Here is a 20,151-nt window from a genome sequence, read left to right as displayed (position 1 = left end):
ATCAATGGTTTCACTAATGGCGCTGCGGGAGATATTAGAAATCAGCGGAGTTAGAATATTTCTTACAACCGCTGATTCCTTGGTCTTGTTCGCCTGGTATCATAGTTCTGCATGCCTCGTGCCATAGTCCTGCTCGCCTGGTATCCGTAGTCCTGCTGACCCGGTACCATAACCTAGTACCGTAGTCCGGCTCGCCTGGTATCATAGTTCTGCTCACCTGGTACGTCTGGCTCTCTTGGTACCAACATGTGGGTACCAACTCCCAAGTTTCAACCGCTTTCAATAACTAAAATGTGCGTTGCGCATGATAGTTAAAAAAGTGAAAAGGATATCAGAATCTGTGAAGTTCAAATAGTAAAATTTTATTCTAGGCAGCCATTTCCATAGATCTCTTCGCCTGGTTCCAGGCAAAAGTTAAAGAAAAAAAATCGTATCAGTGAAACAACTCATTCGTTTGCGTTCATAGAAATACAAATCTATGTATACGTTCGTACTAATTAACAAGGCGTAGCGGAGAGATATTAGAAATCAGCGGAGTTAGAATAATTCTAAACAGCCGCTTGGCACAGTCCTGTTCGCCTGGTACCAAGTTACGTTGCGGTCGCCCGAGGCGGCCCGTTTAATTAAAATAGCCCCGTTTTCTCCTCTCGTATTCATTTTCATCTTTTAAAAGGCTTTTTGTTGCGTTCCTGGTTGGTTGGTTGGTTAGATGTTATTGTTGTGGCCAACTAATTTACATGTTAATGAGATGGTTATAACATAATTCAAAACTGTAATCGAACCATTTACAAATGGGGCGGGCTGATTTGTTCCGCTCCGGGATATTTTTATGTACAAGTTGGTTATTTTTAATTTCTTAACGTTCTGTGTTTATTTTTTATTGAACATTAAGATAGTCAGGATTATGGAGCGCGTTAGCCTGAGGGGTAAGTCGGTTGCATGGCAGGTGCAGACATCCATACCTCCAACATTAAAACTAATATAATAATAGTGAATAGTGATGTATCGCTTAGCTGTTGGATCCAGGGCAAGATATAGGAGGCAGTGCTTCTTGAGAGGGCATGTATTGTGAGGAGGTTCCTTACTCTGGAGCCCTGACCACCGGAAGCTTAGGTCCTTAGGTCGCTGCTAGTGAGGTTAGTAGTGAATGTTTCTGTTAATAAATTGTCGTTTCTGTTATTTATTTTTTTTGTTGTTTCTGTTGTTTTATTTTTTGTAAACATTTTCAAAAATACAGTTCCTGGTTCTTGATCTGGCTTTTTAACATGTTTAAGGTTTAATTCTTCAATTACAATAACATCCGGAGATCGCGAAAAAAACGCAATTAAAACGAAAGAGACTTTAAAAAACAAACAAAATACTACCGTTTATTTTTGAAATAAGAAAAAGAACGAACTAACACAACTAAAGTTTACTCAAAAACATTCCAAATGCATTAACATTTATCACAATGGTTACCAGAGGAGCATAAGCGTGTGGTAGGCCTAGTGTCATTGTCTCGGCGATTATGTATGCAAATGACGGCGGGTACACCTGTGTTTTTATGCGCGCCTGGTAAACAATTGCTAGATGGAAATGGGAAAGAACGTTTTTCTTTTGTCTCATGCGGCTACCGGTTTTTGAATAGCACGCGGAAATCGAGACTAGAGGCACAAAAAGCTTTTTTCTCTGAGAGACAAAGCTACATGCATGCATGCTTTTTTGTGGTAAAGAAACACGTGAAAAGTAATATCTGTATTTCTTAGTCGATGTTAAGCAACCGTGTACCTACGATAAGTTCTAGATAATATTTTAGTGTTCTGAAACCTAAAATAAAAACTTAAAAATGATTCTAATGAAAATCCAGGATCCAGCGATACAAAATAATGTTTCACTAAATGCGACACTTCACAGTAACAACATGTTCCAACGAACATCAGGGGTTGATAAATAGAAACCTATTTAAATCATTAATTACAAGATTCTTTATTTAAAATCCACACGTCCGTGGCGTCATCATGAAAAAGGTAATAATCAAGTAAATCTTGGCGCGCATAGGTTGTGATAAAAATTAAAAGCCCGTAAAGCATCACGCCTATCACGGTCATGTATCACGTCGACGCGCCGCGGTTCATAAATTGCCCCCGCGTACGAAACCGCGTGTTAAAAGTGCTCTCCATGGCAGCTCCAAGTCGTGTGCATGCTGTTCCAAACAACATTTACGGGTGGGATATACTTAAAGCGATATTCACATTACGAAATTAGTAGCACGAATTTCATTTCACGAGATTAATTTCATTATCAATTGCACGTGTAAACGACTAATTTGGTAATGCGTGCATTACGAACGTGAATTGCACGTGTCAACGTCTTATTTCATAATGCATACGACACTAATACGTGCAATTATGAAACTATTTTCGTGCCACTAATTTTGTAATGTAAATTCCTCTTAAGTAAGAATATGGACGATGTTTTAACAACGCAAATCAACGTTTGGTATTATATCATTATTTTGAGTAATAATTGATTAAGTTTGGCAATTTTGTTGTTTTCACATGTTTTATTTACGCACAAATTTGCCTCAAAATTTGACATTAAATAGAGATAATATTTCTAGCTTCGTAACTTTCAAAATAAATATATTTTATTTTATATTTATTTTGTCAGGCATAAATGATGAAGGGATAGATTGATAGTTTGGCTTAGATTTAGATCTAGAACAAAAAATAATAGAATAATCGGCGCAATACGTTTGTATGGAGAAGCGCGTGTGAAGGTAACCTTAAATGCGCGAAAAAATACGCAACCGCAACCAACTGTGCGGAATGAACGCATGCCACACTTTCACGGGAAGAATTACCGATCTAGGCATGCAATACAGAAAAAACCGCAAAAAAAATAATTAAAAACTATCTTCATCTAGCATTATAATATTTTTTACAATTTTGTTCGTAAAGTGGCTTTTATTTCACAGCTATTCAAACTGTAAAGTAGACTTTTACCACCCTTGGGCAGTAAAAATTTTAGCGCACAGTTATTAACTAACAAAGCAGTGCGGGTATATTTTCCTTAATTTCACTATATGTATTATGTGATTGAAATTAAATGCGTGATAGAATAAAAAATATAATTACTGTAATGTACCTAACTATTGAATTAGTTGCCAAAATGTAATATTTTTATTTTGTTTTAATTAAGAATGAATTATTCTGAGAATTCATTGACAGTGAGAACACTTAATTTGATGACACAATGTCATTCAACCTTAACACGTAGGTTGATTAAATAAAAAAAAAAATACAAAAGCAAGTTCCTCCAAAATGGATCTTACTATGACGTATTAAGGTCTTAAATCTAATGTTTAATCCGTATTCACAGATAATAAGGCGACATAAGTAACAATCAACATACAATCGTCACCGCATCTCTGTTTGCAAATCAAGGCGGGAAGTCGCCATTGGAGATTAGCATGTTTTTAATCGCGTTCTAAATTCAAAAACATTCGAACGTTGGTGGTCCACGGTAATAGCGTCTTAATGTTAATTTAATGTAATTTAACATTGCATTTAAACACCTCTAAAAACAATAGAAGAATAATTTGAATAGATTAAAAAGAATAATGTCTATAGTGTATACTCCGATCGAATTACTATTTTCCGTTTGACATTTGGATTATCGAGTTATTGACAGTAAAGTGTACATACGGAGCTGTTAAGATAAATCAAATCAAATCTAAAGGCCATCTAGGTAACACGAGCGAAGTCACTGGCAAAATCTAGAGTTTAAAAGCGTTTTATGATGGTTTGTGGTGGATTAATCTAGGCTGATTTATCCTTGCATTTACACAGATAGTGAAATTTGTTACGCTGGATGACTTCCTTCATCAGCAAAACGTGCCGAGAGAGTCAAAAAACACCATATACAGAATGCAGACGACACTCGCAGCCTTCGTTACCTAGCATCGGTGCGAAACGGACGTACACACCTATTTTTAATTTTACTTATTATGTACAATTTCATGTAAACCGATTGATTAAACCATTTTCACCACCAAAAGGATTTCTACTTTCTCTACCAGCTCTGGACAGTCGTCCTTATGTAACTAATTGGTAAATAAAATCGGTAAAGTGTGATGACATTCGACATCACTAAAGCAATCTGTCAAATTGGAGATGAAGTAGCGGACGTAGTGAATTTTTATAAGGGAGGAAGCTTTTTACAGAGCCAATATTAAAGCATGCTGTTCACGCATCGCTGGTGAGCCACTCCGACGTTTCCAAGTCGAAGGAAGCGAAGTATAGCGCAGTAACGCTCGAGTTTAAGCCGATTACTTTAAAAGCGCGCCGGGCTGTTATCGTAAACTTTGGAATAACAACGCTATCTAGCGCTTTATGGGGGAAATTATTTCGTGTTACAAAACCAACTTATTTACGATTTCACACCGTTTTTGAATTAAAATAATTATCATTACTTGTTTGCTGTACTTGTGTATTTTATGTATTACAAAGTTAGAGAAAGATTCAAGAAAGATTTCATATTGAAAGTTATAATAATAACTGTTTTTCTAGTCAAATTAGGCAGACAATTTATTATACATAGTATTACTTCTCAGTGACGCCATTGCTTTGAAAATCTATATCTATACTCTGCATGCATACTCTATAGCCCATACTGATGTTATTATAAATGCGAAAGTGTATGTCTGTATGTTAGTTTAACTTTTCACAGCCAACGTCATTTTATCCAGGAAATTCAAAGAGTGCCCAATGGGTATTTATTGAAGAATTTATAATGTAAAATGGTAAATACTTTGGTAAGATTATGTACATCGATAAAAAGGAAACTAGAATCTATTTAGGTTCTTTACTTTTCTTTAGGCTCTACTTTCATATCAAAAAAATAGACCAGCAATCATTTCAAGATATCGATGCAGCCATTTGCATGGAAATAGTCACGAAATAGTAAAATATTCCAAATTCAAAATAATCATGCAACCGTCACCCGCAAAGGCATTCCGAATCCGAAATTATTATTGTTCTGTGCGCGTTCTAAATTCAAAACATCGCGGGGGACGCTTCTCCCCTCGGAAAAAATATTTATATCGATTGTAACATATTCACACTGAGGAAAGGAACAGTGATAAATCACCTACGGGAAATTAAAAATGTCTTTAAAACAATACTTTCCTTGCATCCGAGTGGCTCCCCTACATTATTCGCATCCCGCTCAATCATATTGGCAACTTGTATTGCCATTTCACCCTACATTGGTGTGAGAAAAAGGAAGGTTGTTACAACGAAATGAAGTTTGAATTTTTATTCACGTGTTGTGATAAGTTTGACTGTGATGTTATCTTGTAATCATCTTGTAATTAAATGTGAAGTGCATCTCTATGAGCTATGAAACGAATTAAATTATGTAAACATTCTGTTAAAATATAATCTAAATCTACCTATCTACCTATAGCAAAGTATCCAAGTTAAAACAATAGTTAAAAAAGATACTTAGTTACTCATTTTTAATTTTGTAGTTTAATCAACAAATACCATATACTTACCTACCTAGATACCAACCAATAAAAAATACATATCCATAATAATATTATAAATACGAAAGTGTAAGGATATCTACATATCTGTTTGGTATCTCTTCACAGTTCACACCTCTTCTGGTAGAGACAAAGCTTATATTTAAAAAATGATTTCTAAACAAAATTAGTTCCGTTAAGTCGTGGCAATTAAAATACCTAATCTTAGTAATTTTTCGGTAAGTATTAACGGATTTTTGTCCAAGAAAAATATACCTACCCAAATTAGAGTTACTAAAATAACCCTTACCTAGTAATTTTTGAGCACGGATTTTTGTCCACGAAAAATGTAAGTAATTAAATTGAAGCTATTAAGGGTTTATGTACACTTGCCAAAATCAGGAATTGAATCCGAGGTTGGTGGATCGAAAACAAACTTACTTTGAGCGAAAACTCAGAAAATGTAGGTACCAAGAAAGCATGCAATAGAAAAACTAATTAATATTATATTAAAGCTTTTGCTCTAACCAGCTGCACAAATCAGATAATTAAAACAAAAAAAAAAAACAACATCACAAACACATTAACGGAACAGGGCCATTCCAAATCTAATTTCTTTTTCGAAACAAAAAAAAAACTTAATTACTTTTTCTGTCTATCACAGAGCGGTAGATAAGACGAGCCCTCTTTGAGTTTCTGTTATCAGCATCCCCCTCCCTCCTTCACTTGCACCCTCTTGCACCCTTATTTTTTCCTTTTGAACCCCTAGAATACCTATCGGACGTAATTTTAAGATAACTAATGCCTATAGTCATTAAGCGAGCGTTCGGTGTCCAAGGAAGGAAAATAAGAGCGCAACCAAATGCATTTTTAATAGATAAAATTCCTGTTTTGTGTATTGAAAAGTATCTACCCTAAGTTTTCTTTGCTGTCTAAAAATGACTACACTTGGCACTACATTTTTTTTTTGTAATACATACTATACTAACAATATGTAATATATAATAATATGTACTACTAATGTAATATGTAATATGTAATACTAACAAAACAAAATCATTACTATGATTAGATATTTTAACATCGAAATTAATAAATAATTTTTTTATTAATTTTATTTTAAAGGATTATTGATCTCAGTACAGAATTCCAATTACTTGTGCCTTCAATTTTTGGTTGTAGGTACTTTAAATTTGATTACAAAATTAGTTTTACTGCAATGTGTAAAAACTAAATTAAAAAAAATATTTTTATGGTTTTTAATTTGTAACACAATTTAGTCCAATTACAGTAATCCTAAAGTGGTGGCTGGATTTCTAAAGATAGTGTGCAAGACTGTAAAAAAATCGATAAAAAATTGCTGTAAAATATCGATAAAACACAAACAATAAAAAATTTATTGAAAAGATAATATTTAAGATCCTTCGATGGTTACCTTTGGAACCTTTTTATTTTTAAGTAAGATAGTTAAAAAAGAATCGCTTTAGTAAACACCGATTTTATTTTTACGACAGCGACCTCATCATCGCTAAAGACATTAAAATGTTTTGAAAAATACAATTAAAAATTTACAGCCCCACAAACGTAGAAATGAAAAAAAAAGCTCACAGCCTTTGTTAGAGTTGTTCTAAATTCTAATTGACCCTACAAAGCTGACCCGTGCATTTTACGACTTTAAAAAGTTGTAAAAAAATCAAATTAGACCGCCCTCCCCGTCGCGACAAGGTGTTTACAAAATTCAAAAAAAATGAATAACAATCTACCGGCAGTAAAATAGTATTCGACATTTACGACAAATCCACGCAAGATTTTAACTTCACAAATCTGACAGAACTTCAAAATTTATGCACACCAGGACAGTGGATCCAAAAAACGTATAAACACATTTTTTACGACGTACTAAATCCGTTAGAATTCGGTCCCGGACTTAGGGATAATTCGGAAAAATCCATCAGAAGGTGTAATTAACATTTTTTCGGATAACGTTATTATGGCCGTCATAAAACTTTGAATCACCCGACAATTAATCTAGTGTCAAATTAAGGTGAAGACTAATTTATGACGAGATTGGGTTACGCTAACGAGATGTTGAAGACACGTTATTGGAGCCTGCATCTCTGGGATGTAAAATCACATCTGCACCAAATGCCACATATTTTGTGATATCAGAGACCATAAAAACTGTACGCGGTCTGGATTTTTGAACCGGACTGAAAAGTTAGAGGTGCGTGCCCGGGATCGGACCTCTTAAACATTAGCTATCACGATTATGGGTCAGCTAGCCAGATTATAATCACTACCCATATCATGCGAAAGTGTGTTCATTTCTTGGTTTGTTGGTATTTTGATTTGTTAGTTAAGGGTTTGTCCTTCCATCACATCGCAACGGATTGACGTGATTTTTGCATGGGTATAATACAATAATTTATTTGCTGTAAATGCAGGTTTACAAAGATGTATGTGTAAAGACCTGAGAGTGATAAGCTACTTTTTATCCCGGAAAATAAAAAAAAACACAGAGCTCCCACGGGATTTTTAAAAGCCTTATTCCACGCGGACGAAGTCACGGGTTTCAGCTAGTTTGACAAACAGTTCAAAGAGCCCTTGTATATTTCACATTTATATTCGACCGGCAGCACTGAAAGAAAAACAGGAAGTGTTGCCAGTTGCTTTCATTATTCCTCCATGCTCACGTTTTAGAAATATTATGGACATTGCTTCGAGAATGTTAAAAAGTGGTCTTGATTAAATAAAATGTCGCCAAGGGGGGATTCAGGGGGGGTGTACGTGATAGGAATTAGGCATCAAACGCTCGTAAAATGTGAACAGTGAGTAATGGGTCAGTAAACTTTGGGGACTTAATGTTGCCAGCAAATTGAGTACTAAATAAAAACGCTTAGGAAATTTTTAATTGGATTCACGGGAATAAATTACCGTGTTAACTATATATGATACTTTTATAGTTAACTAGATGATGTTCGCGACTTCGTCAGCTTAGATTTAGTTGTTTAAAATCCTTTGGGGATGGACGACCTCCCTGGCTCAGTGGTTAGTGGTATTCTTAGAGGTCCCGGGTTCGATTCCCGGCAAGGATTTGGAATTTAATAATTTCTATATTTCTGGTCTGGTCAGGTTGGAGGCTTCGGCCGTAGCCAGTTACCACCCTACTGGCAAGGCCGTACCGCCAAGCGATTTAGCGTTTCGGTACAGTGCCGTGTAGAAACCAAAGGAGTATATGGGCTTAATGGAAACTGCCATACCCATTCCAGGTCCTTGCCAGCTTCCATCTTAGACTGCATCATCACTTACCACCAGGTGACATTGCAATCAAGGGCTAACTTATCTCTGAATAAAAAACCCCCAAAGTAGCTTTGTCGGGATGTAAGCTATCTCAGTACCAAATTTCGTCAAAATCGGTTAAACGGATGGGCCGTGAAAAGCTAGCAGACAGACATACAGACAAACACCCTTTTGCATTTATAATCTTAGTGTAGATAACGCTATTCGAATGCCAAGTTATACCAACTACATAATATTTTGTAGAATTTTCCATGATTTTTTTTCTTAAGAAAAATTTCTCGGTTCTTATTATGAAAATCAGGATATCAGGAATGCTCTTTCACCACTATTTATGCCCCTATTTGTATATAAGGTATATGGGTAGTACATCAAATGATCACTTACCACCTTCGAATTCTTCCTTGAACACAAAATCTGGTCTTACCTGAAAACAAAATAAAAAATGGATAAATATTAGCTATTAATATTATTCTTAGACTTGGAAAAAAATAGTACAAATTGGTTTTGAACAATAAACTGATTAATTAATTAACTTATTAATTCTACTTGAAAGCCTGGTACAAAATATGTATGTGTCATCAAAAGAAGAAAAAAAAATATTCCAAAAAATGTATTAAGACATCATAAAACCTACAGAAGCAAACCCATACATTACCTCCAAGACGAGGCCGCCTGCGCATTCCTAACGAAAAATTCCTATATCCACCCCTAACAAATTGCCATGGACCTTTCATACATTCAGCAAAATACATACTTTTACCTTTTGTGTCATGTATTGCCCTCTAAGATTGTACAAAAGGCTATTATTGTCATATATATTCCCAGTAACAAACGGCAAATAAATTGAAGAGCATTAGTAGAGTCAGCAAAAAACGTAAATAGCGGTTTTTTACGTAAAATTCTAATTAGACTTTAGTCTTTTCAAAAGATATTTTAATGTCTTATTTTTATCTTCCTGTGAAGAAATTTACCAAGATTCTGGACTGGACATATTGTAATGTGGATGACAAGTAGGTACCTAAATACCACGATTAATATAATTGTATGATTTTGACTGGTCGATATTTTGACTCAGTTCGGTACTGCCCATGAAAGCTCGAAATTCAAATCTTGCAGCACTGCAGTCCCATCGTGACCACGAATTATGGAACTGAGTCAGAGTTTACGACAGGTAGGGAACTTTTAACAAAACGTCGAGGCTTCCACGTCACTGTCAGGCGTCAAATGTTAGTACATATTTTGAGGCAAGTAGCCCTAAGGTAGCCCTATTTTTCTTTGATTTTATGACACCATAGCTTATACTTGACATATCGACGATTCAGGATCAAACCGAAAGTTCCCTCACTCTAATTCACTCTGACTGGGTCGAAAATTATCGACAAGTCAAATTCATCAACTTAATCATGGTATGTACTCGTTATCTATAATATATCGTTAAAACACGAAATAAGCCTAAAATCATTGGTCTCATTGTTTTAAGATCGACAAGGTATTTTTTTGGCAAAATTATTTCCATTAATTACATTGCACAAGCAAACGTGGATAATATGAAGTTTTTAATGAAGATTTTTTCAACCAAGTTTACAAACAATACAAAAGCTACTAATTAGATAATAAATTTTTAAATAGTCACTCAATATGCTTAGAAAACGACATTTTTTTACAGCATTTTTTATAAATCCATCATAAATCAATAATTAAAACGTTAATATTTGCAAGGTGGTACTCATTCTTGATGCAAACACATATTGAAAAATAGAGATCCTTAAGATTAGAACGGAAAGTTATACATTTCTAGATAAAATTATCATTGTTTGTCTGTTGAATATTACAATGATGTACATAAATATGGAATAGGCAATTGGCTTGCGCGAATTACGTGAAAACCACTAGACCGATTGGAATAAGATCTCTTCTCAATTCAAGAAGAGACCAGTGCTCAATAGTGGCCCAGCGAAGGGTTGATCATGATGATTTATCGGTTAAAGTACTTTTTATAGTCTTTTATCAATTATGTGGGTATTTTTTTGCAAACGGTACGCACACCAAGGGCCAGCTTACATGGGAGCGGAAAATCTCAACATCCTACATACCGCGATATTCTATGGCACCCTATTCCCTTTCCCTTATTTTCAGCCCTTAGCTTTATACCGTCTTATCATTGACAAGATAACCTCTGTGACTCAGTGGAGACTATCAAGTGAGAACCTGGTTCTATTCCCTGTCGAATATCTTTCAAAATGATTAAGTTTGTAAGCACTATTTTGATCAGGCTAAATCATTAGGTAGGTCTAAGTACCCATAATATTTCAAAAGAGTAACAGTGTTTGTTTGTTGGTTTGTCCTTCAATCACGTTACAACGGAGCAACGAATTGATGTACCTTTTTGAATGGATATAGATAAAGGCCTTTCGTGACATATAGGCTACTTTTTATCCCGGAAATTCAAAGAATTTTCAAAACCCAAATCCACGCTTTCCACTCATTTTTATTTTCTTCTTATTGTTACAAGTTTTTGGTAGGTACACATAAATAAATTAATAAAAAGGAAGCACTTAGATTTTCCGTTTTTAAAAAGCAGTAAAACACTATACCAACTTTTTTGAAACGTATTGTAATAAATAATAATGTAGCTACGTAATGATTCTAAAGTATGTACTTGTAAAAGTTTAATTGAATTAAGAGTATTTCGATTTTTACTACTGGTTTAAGAAAGCAGATTTTCCAGAGAAAAAGTTGATACGAAACTCAGACGTCTTTCATTTTAATATTCACACCCCAAAACCAAGACACCTAATACAAATCGATACGGAACCCTCAACAAACATTAGGTTCACGCTTGACCGGCTCGCCATAAGTATATTGTTATGAGGGGGATGAGTAATTGCAAAAAGCGACGCATCCGAACGGACAGACAGGCAGACATTAATATTTATATGTGTCATGTACAATTATCAGTCGGCCGTTCTACACCTTGGATGTAATGCAATAATTGTCATGGTGTGGGGTGACCATGGGATGGGGGATAAGCCGATTTTGATAAGTGCACCTACAATTAAAGATGAATAGATGAACAAATGGTTACAAAACTAAACACATGAATATGAGATATGACATTGGATATGATAAATCAATGGGTTTAAGAACTTGAACTTTTGACACCATAAAAAATCGTATGTTTAGTTACATTATTTAAACTAGATGATGCCCGCGACTTCGCGTGGATTTAAGTTCTTTAAAAATCCCGTGGGAACTCTTTGCTTTTCCGGGATAAAATGTCGCCTGTATTAATTTCCGGGATGCAAGCTACGTTTGAACCTTCCATATAAATCGAATCGAATCTTACGAAAAGATTTTTTTAAGAATCCGCTGGGGACTATATAATTTTCCGGGATCAAAAGTAGCCTGTGTCTGTCCCCGGGATGTACCTAAGCTAATTCTGTATTAAATTCCATCAAAATCGGTTAAACTGTTGAGCCGTGAGAAGCTAGCAGGCAGACAGACACACTTTTGCATTAATTATAATATTAGGATTATGTACATTTATTAAATAAAAAACTGATTTTTGATTTCCTTTTTTAATTTGTTTGCATACCGATTTTATTATCATCATATTTTATTATTATCAAGTCACACCCTTCCTTACAAACTTGTCACCCTATCCACCACAAAAAGCGGTACCAGCATGCCCATTTGCACCAGATTGACATCTGTCAGGAGCAGGGTTCGCTCCCAGCTGACCTCACACTCGGAGTAAATTTTTAATCAAAATATTTTCTACCCCCACGCGGGAATGTTAATAATGTTAATTTCTCTATTGTAAAGTGATACTGAGTTAACGCGCTATGGGTGTGGCTCTACCATGAATAAATTATAGCGCATATGCTTGCATTATCCTAATATTGGCATTCAGTAACTCCCTGTAGCCTTCATTCGTTCATGAATTAAAAGATGAGCGGATTATGTACTATAAGAATTGTATGAATCGCTCAAAAAACCGAAACCTATTTCGTAGGTACTATGTTGAAGAAAGCTGTTTTTACATTATTTTTGTTCTATTATTAACCCCCGACCCAAAAAGCGGGGTGTTATAAGTTTGACGTGTGTATCTGTGTACCTGTCTGTGGCATCGTAGCTCCTAAACTAATGAACCGATTTTAATTTATTTATTTTTGTTTGAAAGGTGGCTTGACCGAGTGTGTTCTTAGCAATAATCCAAGAAAATCGGTTCAGCCGTTTGAAAGTTATCAGCTCTTTTCTAGTTACTGTAACCTTCACTTGTCGGGGTTGTTATAAATTTTTAATTTACACTTGTAAACTTGAAATCGTGATTATGTTATTTGCAATACATTTGTTGAAAAGTGCTGGTGGTGGTTATTGACGTCACCGTTGTCATTTCTAATCGACAGCTAAACGTTTTTACAAAAGCCACTAAACAACACAAGGAGCAGAAAAAGATCAGATCAACAGCAAGGATCAAAGGTTCAATTTTTATTTCACTTAATTTTATCCCGTAAAATTTAAGAGCTCCCACAGGATTTCAAAAAAATCTAATTCTACGCAGGCACCATCTAAAATTTTATAACACTTACTACAGTTTTGAATTTATTTAACACATGAGAAACTTCATGTTAAAACAACGTTAATAAAAATAATATTTTAACATCCAACAAAAATAATTCAGAGCAATAAGAATAACTAATTCAACATTCGACGTCTTTTACAACATCTGCTAATGTTAAAAATATTCTGTAAAGAAGCGTGTAAATTCACTTTAAAAACGCTATCACAGATATAATCAAACAAAAATCGACCTTATGGTCTCGAAAATACGATTTAAGAAAAACATATTCAGTTTAAAGAAAAGAGACCTAAGTGCATATACGACACAAACTGAAATGTACCATAAATAGGGAAAATATAATTGGAAATTTTATACCAGCGTCGTTAGGCTATTGTTACATAGAACAGAGAGGAATTGTGAAAGACACATAGGCAGAAACAAACGGTAATCGGTTGGATTGGACACGGCTATCGGGCACCGGCACTTTACTTGAAACGAGTGATTTTTGTGATTTATGGATATGGTAATTGAGTGACGTGTTCGTCTTTGTTGTGTAATACCTTTCGGCTGTCACGTGAAGTTAAATTTACAGTGCAGCTACTGGTTTTAGTTTGAGTCTTTGCAACTTTTTTAGGGTTCCCTATCGCAAGAGAATAAAAGTGTCCCTTCTAAGATCACTTTGCTGTCGCATCTGTCAAAACTCGGGAATCGAAACCTATTAATCGAAAACCGTCGGTACACAATTTCCAAAAAATAAATTACTTACTTCATTTACTTAGCCTAGTAGAGGGCATTTTGATTTCGACTGTGGTGTATAATTTTTTTTTAAAGAATATTCGCATCATGACTTATAATCCCCTTTTTCCTCCAATTAAGCGTAACGCTTGTGGCAGGAGTGGGTACGACAATATTGCAACGGGTGGGGTTTGAACCGCTGACCTTTCGGAATGCAGTCCGCTCCTCAACCGTTGAGCTATCGAGGCTCAAAGGCTAGATTTCTGTCAAGACGTACAAACATTACTAGATAGGTATGTCTCAAAACATAGTAAATCAGCATTACGTGAGCCACAAACGCGCGCTATGAGTGGCATGCGTCGCGTCGCAAGTGCGCGGGATGCCTTAGCGGAAAATTAGATTCCTAGGCCATTGCGGAAACACTCTAGGAATCCTGTGCACAGCTAGCTGCGGCGCTGATTAAAAATACCTTAAATGCACATAAATAGCAAAAACATAACCAACTTTGTATGAGATTTTGATAAAAAATTATCCAATATGAATTTTTAGTCGCAACAGACAGCCACTTCATCTCTCGGTTCGGTGTATCGGTGTATTTCATTGTACTATACTTATTATTTATGAACTCAATTCTATTTTCTCTTTCATTTGATATCCCACTCGATACAATACTTTTTGGAGACCCCCACTTTTTTGGATGTAACATCCGTCAGGCCGATTTTTTCTTACAAAAACTATAGCCTATGTCAACCGGACCACAATAACGAATCGATTGATACCTCATTCATCAAAATCGGCTCAGGAGTTTGGGCGCTACTGTGAAACACACATAAATACATACATAATATACATACATTGTATGAGTTTTGCCTATCTGGAGTTTGATAATGTCTTTTGATTAAATGTACCTTCCTTTGCGTGGTCATTCTAACTAAACTAAACGATTACCCAACAGACATTTTTCTTAACCTATGCAAACGATGCACTTAACACATAATTACCATTGTTACTCTAAAACTCTTAACATGATTCATTGCCCACATTTGCGGCCCTTTAACGGACAGACAAACAACCGAAAATAGGCTACTTGAATATATACATCACTTTTAAAAAAATGCTAATGTCTTAACCAAATGCAAGACCTCTATTTAAAGAATAACTTGAAGGTGTTAAGTTAAAGATGTGGGGTCAAGATAGATTGGTTATGAGTGTGGGTTATTGTCAGTAAAGTACACGGTAGCTTTGGGTAATGACTGGAGATTTGTATGTAATTATATTAATGAGATGCGTGTACAAAAATTTGTATTATTCTATTGCACTACTGAGCTTTAACGTGAGTTTGTGTTAAGACACTTAAAAATGTAGAGCTTACTGTTAAAAAGTCGTATCTACAGTAAACGCATTTTCAACAAAATTTAAAATTGTTAAAAAGAGTATGTACCTATAATATGATATAACATAGACACCGAAAGAAGTCAAGTTTAGAAGTTTAGATGTAGGGGAATTATGTATTCCGGAACTAATGATCCGATTCTGAAAATTCTCTCACTGATAGATAGCTACATTATCCCTGAGTGCTATAGGCTATAAATTACACCACTGAAGCCTCGGGAAACAACTAGTCTAAATATATAAATGGAAAAGGTGACTGACTGATTGACAGACTGACTGACTGACTGGTCTATTAACGCATAACTCAAATTACTGGACGGACCGGGCTGAAATTCGGCATGTAGATAGCTATTATGACGTAGACATCCGCTAAGAAAGGATTTTAGAAAATTCAACCCCTTAGGGGGTAAAATAGGGGTTTGTGTAGTCTACGCGGACGAAGCCGCGGGTATAAGCTAGTTAAGTTAGAAAATACAAACACAATTACAGTTATGATTGTCGATTTGTTCGATCTATGCGTATGATCTTTCTACTCTCTCCTTTTCGATCATCTGTCCCTTTCTAGAGCGCAGCTGTCATTCGTATGACGAATCACTTTGTCATTTTGACAGCTTTTTGTTCGTCAAATGTAATTCTCACCCTTTTGAAGATGAAAAAATTATACACACGAGATATTTTGACTGCGGTCGATCAGTTATGATCCTTATTTTCTAAGACTTGTGATACAAATTTGATTGTGGGTTTAAAAAAACTATTGAAGGTTTGTTAGTGATGCGTAGAATTTCGAAAATGTAACAATAGAAAAATTATTGTATTAACATGTGTCTAGTTTGATAACCAAGTGGTTGGAATGCACAGATCGTTATCTGTGGGACTGGGGTTCAAAATCTTGAATATATTGAAACAATATATATCTACCTAGCTACGTAGTACTTAACAGTACTATTACAGTGCCCAGTAAAACTGACTGAGGTTTTCGTGGCACTAAATGTACCAAAAAGTACAAAAAAAATTAATGTAAGTTTAATTAATAAATAAATAAACGTAATATAAAGTGGATAAGTTCATAAAAACATATGGCCTTAATTTTCTAGAAACTAAATTTAATATTTTAGAAATTGGATAGTTAATGTTTTTTCAACGTAGGTAACTATGTAAAAAGTTTGAATAAAATAAAACATTTAAACTAATCTTTCAAATAAAACAAACTAAACTAAATTAAATTCCTAAATAAGAAAAAATCATGACGCTTTTTAAGAAAAAATATAGTAGGTAATTGTATTTATATCAAATACTAGCGTATTTTTATAAGTTCTGCATAATTATTTAATTATACTAACAAAACAAGCAACAATTTTTAACTAGTTAGGAATTATAATGTACCTACATTACAATTCCTCAAGTGTAAAATAACACTTGAAATAACACAAAATAATAATAACACAAATATCATCAGCGCTCTAAATTTCACGCACAAACAAACAGACTAACCGACTTTGTGTTATCCTAACAATTACTACGGATAAGCCGACAAACTCAAAAATACCAAAAGGGTTGAACAATACAATCACACAGTTTGTATCATTGTAAATCGTACGGGGCTTAATGCTTTTATATTTAAAGGTATTCTCCACACTCGTACAATCACTGTAAAACTTTTTTTCAAGCACAACTAATCGTGTTTCTGACTAGGTTATGCCCGCGACTTCATCCGCGTGGACAATACAATTTTCGAACTCCTATTTTACCCCCTTAGGGGTTGAATTTTGTCTAGGTCATAAATAACTATACTTCAGCCCGATCCGTTGAGTAGTTTGAGCTGTGCGTTGATAGATCAGTCAGTCATTCTTTTCTTTTTATATATTATTTCTGATCAAAATCTAGCGTTGACTCTATCAAAAGTTTACTGTGTGCATGCCTTATTAACACCAAAGTATTTTTTTTAAATAGCTGATGCTCGCGACATACTCCGCGTAGATTTTGGTTTTCCAAAAATTCGTGGGAACTTTTTGATTTTCCGGGATAAATGTGTGTTAATCCAGAACATAATCTATCTAGATTTCGAATTTCAGCCAAATCCATGCAGTAGTTTTGTGTGAAAGAGTAAATTTGTGATTTTATAGGTAGGTACGTTTTTAAAGGACGTAAAAAATTAGGTATACCAAATACTAGATTATTTAAGAACAAGTATATTTTATAACTGAAAAGAAACAAAGAAGCATATTATAGAAAATTAGAGGTTATATTTGAATTTGTGTTATTAAGAAAACATCGTAACTAATCTGTACAAAATAAAATGATCGAGTGGGGAATAAACCGTCAGGCCGCTGCTCGGGAAGATGCATTTGTTACAACATAACAAAAATGGCCGCGTTATTTATGACGTCTCGTTTGATACGTGTAATTTAATTTTGTTGAATGTGATTCACTTTGTAGGGACCGGGCCACTCTTCTATTGATGCCTAGTGGATAGATATAAAATTTAAAATATTTTTATTCAATTAAACTTTTACAAGTACTTTTGAACCATCAAAAGCATCTACCACTGGTTCGGAATACCTTTCCTGCCGAAAAAACCAACAAGAAACTCGGCGGTCGCTCTTTTCAATGATTTGATATTCAATATTAGGTATACCATGTATAAAAGTAATTGAAGTCACGCGCATTGCTGGAGCGAGTTGCAGGTCAAATTCACACTCTTTCATCATCAAAATAATCTTCAAATTCAAATTCAAAATATTTTTATTCAATTAAACTTTTACAAGTACCTTTTGAACCGTCAAAAGCATCTACCACTGGTTCGGAATGCCTTTCCTACCGAGAAGAACCAGCAAGAAACTCGGCGGTTGCTCTTTTCAAAGATTTGATATACAATATTATACCATGTATAAAGGTAATTGAAGCGATTGGAGCGAGCTGCAGGTCAAATCCAAGCTCTATCATCATTAACATAATCTTCGATTGCATAATATGTTTTTCTCAGGAGCATCACACTAATATTATAAAGGCGAAAGTTTGTATGTGTGTGTGTGTGTGTGTGTGTGTGTGTGTGTGTGTGTGTGTGTGTATATTTGTTACTCTTTCACGCAAAAACTACTGGACGGATTTGGCTGAAATTCGGAATGGAGATAGATAATATCCTGGATTAGCACATAGGCTACTTTTATCCCGAAAAACAAAGAGTTCCCACGGGATTTCGAAAAACCTAAATCCAAACGGACGAAGTCGCGGGCGTCAGCTAGTATTTTAATAGATTTTTTAAAGTTGTGTGTGTGGCAAGTCCAGAATTGATTGCGGAATTTTGTTATAAAAGATCATACCCATTCCCACAAATGACTTTTGGACCTTCCTGAGGCGGAGCGTAGGAGTCGCAAGCCTGTTATGTAGATCGTCAATTTTCTTGTAACTAAGAATATTATGTCTTACAAAAATAATTTTTGTAAGTCTTACATAAATAACATAATTATTATGTTATTGTAAATATATTGAGAGGAAAAAAACCTTTCGATTAAAAGCAAACTTTTAATAGGCAGTTAAATACCTACCTAACCGAAAAATCACCCCACCCACCTCGGAGCCGGTTCTTTTGCCAATCAGACACAGCACGCGATGCGTCTCAGGAATTTCCATTACTGAAGAGCACCAACCAATCATATTCCGGGGAAAACTGGTAGGTAACGCGAATCTATCACGAAGCGACCCGCCCAGGGGAGCCCGGGCCGGCGCCCCTCACTAATCTAATATTAACCACGTTCGGATATTAGATACAAAGTGAGCATTCACAGAATTTAATAATCCCGCACCTATTTTACCCACCCTCCCCGAATCCACCTCTCGTTAAATAATTTGGCATTAGCTAGCGAAGTACCGCGGTTTTTTCGGTATTTCTTTTTTATAAACTAGATCAAGTTAAAAACTAAAACCCGACTGCGATCGTCTTAATAAACGCTGAAATATTAGAGTAAAATTATTTTTTCTGTCGCTTCGTATATTTTAATGTTGTTGCACATTTATACTCATGAGCTCAGAATTTTCTCCTCTTTCATTTGACATCCCACTCGATAGAAATATAGCCTATGTCACCCGGACCTTTACAACGAATCAATTGGCACCTCATTCATCAAAATCGGCCCAGTAGTTTAGGTGCTACGGTGTAACACAGAATCTGGATACAAACATACATACATAGTAAAAGTAAAGTAAAAAAGCCTTTTATTATCTAATACGTTTCCCTAATACATTTATAGCTATCTTGGGTTACATACATAGACTTAAAATCATAACTCTTCCTTTTGCGCAGTCGGATAAAAGATAGAGATAGCTAAGTTATCTTTTGCTTAACAATTATATGCGTGTCGAAAGAAGTAGGTCTCCTAGTACTACATAACACTTTTAATACTATTACAATCACACTCTCATAATCTCACACAACACCTCCCTCGCCCCCCGGCCTCGGGCCCGTTTCGCTCACAGTTGAATTATTAACAACAATTTTATGATTACATTTAGCATTGAGTATAAGTGCGGGCGGTACGTGAGCAGAAAGGCAATGGCCGGTGAAAAACTGGCGGGAAATCGTTACCAGTTAATATTTTATTGGTTTCGATAGGTTTGAGTTATGTAATTCCGGGGGTCCTGGTAATTTTCAATT

The 20,151-nt window shown here is 35.1% G+C and overlaps 1 protein-coding gene across 3 annotated transcripts in view; it reads right to left on the bottom strand.

Moving 5' to 3' along the window:
• The window catches only part of LOC123875258 (homeobox protein homothorax), a 476,104-nt gene that overhangs the window by 257,883 nt on the left and 198,070 nt on the right, over nt 1-20,151 (bottom strand). The window contains exon 7 of one of the 3 annotated variants that reach the window (XM_045921004.1): nt 9,194-9,233. The exons of the other annotated variants lie outside the window; for them this stretch is intronic. Within the exon in view, the coding sequence (XP_045776960.1) occupies nt 9,194-9,233 (40 nt within the window). The remainder of the gene's footprint in view (nt 1-9,193; nt 9,234-20,151) is intronic. 3 annotated transcript variants of the gene reach the window in all.

This window comes from Maniola jurtina, chromosome 19 (assembly GCF_905333055.1).
Source record: "Maniola jurtina chromosome 19, ilManJurt1.1, whole genome shotgun sequence".
Lineage (NCBI taxonomy): Eukaryota > Metazoa > Arthropoda > Insecta > Lepidoptera > Nymphalidae > Maniola > Maniola jurtina.
This window is presented reverse-complemented; position numbering and strand designations above follow the sequence as displayed.